At 43.4% G+C, this 7,676-nt stretch overlaps 1 protein-coding gene across 1 annotated transcript; it reads left to right on the forward strand.

Moving 5' to 3' along the window:
- The first annotated feature begins 4,576 nt into the window (after positions 1-4,576).
- Positions 4,577-7,174, forward strand: LOC126296116 (uncharacterized). The gene has a single exon (XM_049988092.1). It carries the CDS (start codon positions 4,577-4,579, stop codon positions 7,172-7,174), a length of 2,598 nt encoding a protein of 865 aa, XP_049844049.1.
- The last annotated feature ends 502 nt before the right edge of the window (positions 7,175-7,676 follow it).

Genomic DNA, 7,676 nt, shown 5'->3' on the forward strand with positions numbered 1-7,676 from the left:
TTTGAAGTTGCGATTTTTCTCCGTTAGTGTCGATATCTGCAATCTTCGTTCAGGAAGGCAGTTCTGTTCTGGCTGCGAGCTAGTTTCAGTCATTAACGTGTTTCAAGTCTAAATATAGTACTTCACTGACCAACCTAACTTAAGAACTTGACTGTGGTTTCTACGTGACAATACCAGAGCCGTTTAACAACTGCTAAAACTATTTCTCTATCTGAAAACTTTCCCTTCTTTTGGAACTATTCGATATTGCCACAAATTGGTTTTTTGCGGTGCTGAACACGCCATCTATTTCACAGTATGGTGACAACAGGAAAGATTCTACTGTGCAGCACAGTGCAGCAATTACTATACCGTAAACCATTCGGCAGCTTGTGGAACAGGCTCTTCTCTGCTGCAGATGGGTTGGAGGAGATACTGGACAGCGTGCTGTCCTTGTTTCGGCCGAAGGAAGACGATGCAGGGGCATCGACGGCTGGTCGAGTTGGAGCAGGTCACCAAAGCTCCGAAGGTGAGCACCACTCCGTTTCCTGACGACGTACAACACAGCAGTAGCACCCACACGCACACACACACGCACACACACACGCACACACACACACACACACACACACACACACACACACACACACACACACCATGTGCTCACTAACGGACGTCACTGACTTACGAAAATTTAGATGAACATCAACAAAAGCAAAACGAGGATAATGGAATGTAGTCGAATTAAGTCGGGTGATGCTGAGGGAATAAGATAATAAAATGAGACACTTAAATTAGTAAAGGAGTTCTGCTATTTGAGGAGCAAAATAACTGATGATGGTCTAAGTAGAGAGGATATAAAATGTAGACTGGCAATGGCAAGGAAACCGTTTCTGAAGAAGAGAAATTTGTTAACACCGAGTATAGATTTAAGTGTCAGGAAATCGTTTCGAAAGTATTTGTATGGAGTGAAGCCATGTATGGAAGTGAAATATGGACGATATATGGTTTGGACAAGAAGAGAATAGAAGCTTTCGAAATGTGGTGCTACAGAAGAATGCTGAAGATTAGATGGGTACATCACGTAATTAATGAGGAAGTAATGAATAGAATTGGGGAGAAGAGGAGTCTGTGGCACAAATTGACTAGAAGAAGGGATCGGTTGGTAGGACATGTTCTGAGGCATCAAGGGATCACCAATTTAGTACTGGAGGGCAGCTTGGAGGGCAAAAATCGTAGAGGGAGACCAAGAGATGAATACACTAAGCAGATTCAGAAGGACGTAAGCTGCAGTAGGTACTGGGAGATGAAGAAGCTTGCACAGGCCCTCCTCACTTCAAATTTAATTGGTTCGACATCAGGATCGATTCTGTAGCACTTTCCAGTCTATTTTATGTTGGTGTTAAATGGTTTCAGCTATAGATGTAGTCTGTAGTGTTCCTGTGGGTACATACGTTAACTACAAAAATTTTTTCTTTCCTTTTTGTACAGATGCAGTGGGTCGAACATCTGCATTCGCAGGCGGCAGCTGGAGAGTGCACTGGGCTTTTACGTGATGATCTGGTGAGTGGCGTACAGCACTTATCTTAAGCTGACTGTCGTAAATGTCTAATACTCTGCATCCCCAAGCAGTAATGAAACATGGGATATGTTTTGTCAGCTCATTTTTTACCTGCCTTACACAACTGGATAGATTCGATAATTGCTGAGGAGGTACTGAAACGAATTGGACAGAAATGAGATTTATGGCACAACTTACTAAAAGAGATATCTTTTAACGGGACACTTCATGTGGTATCAAGCAATCGTCACTTTGATTCCAAAGCGTCACGACGGTGAGGTGGTTCAAATAGGTGTAGCTTGCAGTAGTCGTACACAAATAAAGGAGCTAGCTGTTGAGTATAAATAACTGTGGTCAGATGCCTCAAAACGGTCTTCTGGCTGAAAACACCAAATGAAAAACTTTCACCGGAGTACATAAAAACGTCACATCCACTGCTGAACGTGCTGAAAGCAAACACATTACCTGTGTGATCCTTGAATACGCAGTACTGTTCAAAAACACGCCTCCCACAATAACAGGATCAGAAATTGCTCTGATCTGACAATCACTGATCAATTATATCACCCAGTGCAGCGAAAAATACTTTCTTCATTAACACACCCATAACACATCCATGGAAACTTCTCACAAAATGAAGTAAATAGAAGTAATCACACCACTCGCGGTTAGCAATAGCTTACAAACAGAGATTGCTTTATCTGATAACAGCAGTGCCACCACTGAATCTTATCACTGACATCCTTCCATCCTGAATTTAAACCCACACATGATCCTTTCATTTACTTTCGTCATCATTTCGCTGATGGGCAGACTGAATTGTATGGGCGAAAGACTGAGAAACTGAAACATATTCCACTATTTTACATCGTGAAACTCTTTTTGCAGTCTTGCTTCTACAATAATGAGCGACGTCAGAGGTGCCTCTCTGGTGCCTTTTCCTACATCAACATCCATACCTGACGGTGTGTGGCGGAGCGTACCTTGAGTATCTCTACCGGTTCTCCCTTTTATTCCAGTCTCGTATTGTTCGTGGAAAGAAGGATTGTCGGTATGCCTCTGTGTGGGCTCTAATCTCTCTGATTTTATCCTCATGGTCTCTTCACGAGATATATGTAGGAGGGAGCAATATACTGCTTGACCCCTCGGTGAACGTATGTTCTCGAAACTTTAACAAAAGCCCGTACCGAGCTACTGAGCGTCTCTCCTGCAGCATCTTCCACCGGTGTTTATCTATCATCTCCGTAACGGTTTCGCGATTGCTAAATGATCCTGTAACGAAGCACGCTGCTCTCCATTGGATCTTCTCTACCTCTTCTATCAACCCTATCTGGTACGCATCCCACACTGCTGAGCAGTATTCAAGCAGTGGGCGAACAAGCCTACCGTAACCTACTTCCTTTGTTTTCGGATTGCATTTCCTTAGGATTCTTCCAATGACTCTCAGTCTAGCAACTGCTTTACCGACGATCAACTTTATATGTTCATTCCATTTTAAATCACTCCTAATGCGTACTCCCAGATAATTTATGGAATTACCTGCTTCCAGTTGCTGACCTGCTATATTGTAGCTAAGTGATATGGGATCTTTCTTTCTATGTATACGCAGCACCTTTCCTCAATCAAAGCTTTCTTTTCCATTCTTCGGTGTGCTATACTTGTCAGTCGATTTTTCGGTAGTTCTCGCTCTTATAACCCTTCGGAATTTTGTGTAGTTTGTAGACTAAAAAATCCTTCAATCGAACTTGAAAAGTCGTTTGGTTTTCACTTTCACTCATGATTTTAGAAATGTAGATATGCAGTCGATGTCTATAGATTTATTTGACCGTATGTGCGTCGAAACTCTGATAAGTGCCATTACTGGACCCCTACGTCTATCATCTCAACATCCATTTCTATCCCTCGTAGAGGCCTTCAATGAACTCTTTCCACCCATTCGCTCACTCTGCCCAGCGTTTAATAGTGGAATTCCTGTTGCACACTTAGTGGCTTATATAGCTGTTTTGCTCTGTTTCGGGGTAATGATTTAATCCTTGCTTAGGTAAAGATGTAGTAATTTGAGGTTTCCATGTTTCAGGTTTCTCCTGCACAAATAATACTTAGTTAAATTTTAAGAGAACTAGTTGAGGAAGATGGAGAGTAGTTTTAGATTATCGGTTAGTGTTTATTGCGTGCACTACTTTTCAGAGGGCAAGTGCCTCCCAAGTTATTTCATATGCTTCACGAGAACAACCACAATCGATACAAACAACGTTACCGCTGGTAGAAAGGCTCCCAAGTATGGTGTCGGATGGTATTTGTAAAGTCACAGTATTACCAAGTAGCCACTGAAGATTTAGGTGGTGTCCCAGAAGACGACGAGCGTTTCCCTCGTAAAAATGCCGAGCTAGTTACACCATAAAATCAGATTCTACGCCGGTGAACCATTCAAGCAGGTATCGGCCCATAACAAGTGCGAGCTGTGAGGGTCAATAGATTTAATATACTGAACTTGCCCACATAACCGTAACTTGTACGTATACATGACCATTACATAAAAAGTGGACACATCTTTAACTGCTGGGATAAAAAGTATTAAATATACACGTAAATCGGAATTTTGCATCGCGTTTGCCGTCATCTCCATTATTACCTGAACTCACACGCAACTGAAAAATTCGTACTGAAACATTAAACGCAAATAAGTACACACAAAAAGGTCCCGCATATTACAGCTGCGCCAAACGAACATTAATAATTAGACATCAATTATTTTTAAAATTGTTCTCCTTCTACCATAGTTAAAAGAAACAAACTGATAGTTACAGAATTATTCTCGTTATGTACATTGAATACACATATATGATTTTGTGTTCCATGTCTCTTACCGAGCTTTCTGTATTCTGCCAACAGGAGTGGACTCGCCAACACCATCCCGCTCACAGAAGAAGACTAGATGAGAAAACAGATCAGCTCGAGACAATTGCCGTGCCTCCAGCATCAGAACCCGCGACTACTGCCGAATCCCTATCTGAGCCCCCCGATATGCAGTTAGGGATGGATGCTAGACCACCAGCACCCTCAGTGGCATCTCTTGTAGACTGGCATGACGAGCCAGCGGATGAGGAATTAGAGAGTTATGCTGAGCCACCACCAGACTCAGTGGAAAGTACTGCACAATGGCCTGATGAGCCCTATAACGAGAAGTTGGAAAGAGAATCTGAGCCGCCACCAGACTCAGTAGAAAGTACTGCACAATGGCCTGATGAGCCCTATAACGAGAAGTTGGAAAGAGAATCTGAGCCGCCACCAGACTCAGTAGAAAGTACTGCACAATGGCCTGATGAGCCCTATAACGAGAAGTTGGAAAGAGATTCTGAGCCGCCACCAGACTCAGTAGAAAGTACTGCACAATGGCCTGATGAGCCCTATAACGAGAAGTTGGAAAGAGATTTTGAGCCGCCACCAGACTCAGTAGAAAGTACTGCACAATGGCCTGATGAGCCCTATAACGAGAAGTTGGAAAGAGATTCTGAGCCGCCACCAGACTCAGTAGAAAGTACTGCACAATGGCCTGATGAGCCCTATAACGAAAAGTTAGAAAGAGATTCTGAGCCGCCACCAGATTCAGTAGAAAGTACTGCACAATGGCCTGATGAGCCCTGTAACAAAAAGTTGGAAAGAGATTCTGAGCAGCCACCAGACTCAGTAGAAAGTACTGCACAATGGCCTGATGAGGCCTATAACGAAAAGTTGGAAAGAGATTCTGAGCAGCCACCAGACTCAGAAGAAAGTACTGCACAATGGCCTGATGAGCCCTATAACGAAAAGTTGGAAAGAGATTCTGAGCCGCCACCAGACTCAGTAGAAAGTACTGCACAATGGCCTGATGAGCCCTATAATGAGAAGTTGGAAAGAGATTCTGAGCCGCCACCAGTCTCAGTAGAAAGTACTGCACAATGGCCTGATGAGCCCTATAACGAGAAGTTGGAAAGAGGTTTTGAGCCGCCACCAGACTCAGTAGAAAGTACTGCACAATGGCCTGATGAGCCCTGTAACAAAAAGTTGGAAAGAGATTCTGAGCAGCCACCAGACTCAGTAGAAAGTACTGCACAATGGCCTGATGAGGCCTATAACGAGAAGTTGGAAAGAGATTTTGAGCCGCCACCAGACTCAGTAGAAAGTACTGCACAATGGCCTGATGAGCACTGTAACAAAAAGTTGGAAAGAGATTCTGAGCAGCCACCAGACTCAGTAGAAAGTACTGCACAATGGCCTGATGAGGCCTATAACGAAAAGTTGGAAAGAGATTCTGAGCAGCCACCAGACTCAGAAGAAAGTACTGCACAATGGCCTGATGAGCCCTATAACGAAAAGTTGGAAAGAGATTCTGAGCCGCCACCAGACTCAGTAGAAAGTACTGCACAATGGCCTGATGAGCCCTATAATGAGAAGTTGGAAAGAGATTCTGAGCCGCCACCAGTCTCAGTAGAAAGTACTGCACAATGGCCTGATGAGCCCTATAACGAAAAGTTAGAAAGAGATTCTGAGCAGCCACCAGACTCAGAAGAAAGTACTGCACAATGGCCTGATGAGCCCTATAACGAAAAGTTAGAAAGAGATTCTGAGCAGCCACCAGACTCAGTAGAAAGTACTGCACAATGGCCTGATGAGGCCCATAACGAAAAGTTGGAAAGAGATTCTGAGCAGCCACCAGACTCAGAAGAAAGTACTGCACAATGGCCTGATGAGCCCTATAACGAGAAGTTGGAAAGAGATTTTGAGCCGCCACCAGACTCAGTAGAAAGTACTGCACAATGGCCTGATGAGCCCTATAACGAAAAGTTAGAAAGAGATTCTGAGCCGCCACCAGACTCAGTAGAAAGTACTGCACAATGGCCTGATGAGCCCTATAATGAGAAGTTGGAAAGAGATTCTGAGCCGCCACCAGTCTCAGTAGACAGTACTGCACAATGGCCTGATGAGCCCTATAACGAGAAGTTGGAAAGAGATTTTGAGCCGCCACCAGACTCAGTAGAAAGTACTGCACAATGGCCTGATGAGCCCTATAACGAGAAGTTAGAAAGAGATTCTGAGCCGCCACCAGACTCAGTAGAAAGTACTGCACAATGGCCTGATGAGCCCTACAATGAGAAGCTGGAAAGAGATTCTGAGCCGCCACCAGTCTCAGTAGAAAGTACTGCACAATGGCCTGATGAGCCCTATAACGAGAAGTTGGAAAGAGAATCTGAGCCACTACCAGACTCAGTAGAAAGTACTGCACAATGGCCTGATGAGCCCTATAACGAGAAGTTGGAAAGAGAATCTGAGCCGCCACCAGACTCAGTAGAAAGTACTGCACAATGGCCTGATGAGCCCTCTAATGAGAAGTTGGATATACATGATGAGCCCCCCAATAAGGAATGTTTGGCAACCACCTCTATCTTTGCAGAATATTGCCGTTTGAGAGCATCTCTTAGTGTTGGCCTTATGAAACCTACGCCCTTAAAAACAGGACCATTTCCGATCAAAACAGCCTTTATTGTTACAGGCCCACCGAAGAAGAGGGCCTTTACTGAACGGAAGGTGTGTCCTATTAAGGCAGCCTTCATAGTCACAGGCCCTCCTAAGATAAGAGCATTTACTCCAAAGTAGGTCTGTCCCATTAAAACCACCTTTTGTGTTACTGAACCACCGAAGAAGAAGGCATTCGCTTGTAAATTTCTTGTACCCAGTAAAACTCAAGTCTCTGGTTTTGATGTGACTAACAATGTGAAGTGCCCTTAAAAATTGGGTCAGTCTTGTTTGTAGCCTTGTCATGAAGAAAATTCTAATGTACGCTTTTTAGAAATTGTTTGAAATGAATTTGCAAATGTTTCGAATAAATCAAAATTTAAAGTGAACATTCGTTTGCTTTATTTACTCAGTTGTTTCTTTGAATGACTGTTTTTGTGATGGTACTGGCTTGTATATTGCGCTAAACTGCTATTTCGTCAGCACCCACACTTAACAAATAGAACACAACAGTGGTTATTAATTGCTAGCAGCAACCAACAAAACGTAAATTAAAAAATTGGAATCTACAACCATCTTGGGGTTGTCTTCCTCACATTTGTTCACAAACAACAAAACAGGGACAAGTCAGGGCAGTGTGTGA

Source organism: Schistocerca gregaria, chromosome 1 (genome assembly GCF_023897955.1).
Source record: "Schistocerca gregaria isolate iqSchGreg1 chromosome 1, iqSchGreg1.2, whole genome shotgun sequence".
Taxonomy (NCBI): domain Eukaryota; kingdom Metazoa; phylum Arthropoda; class Insecta; order Orthoptera; family Acrididae; genus Schistocerca; species Schistocerca gregaria.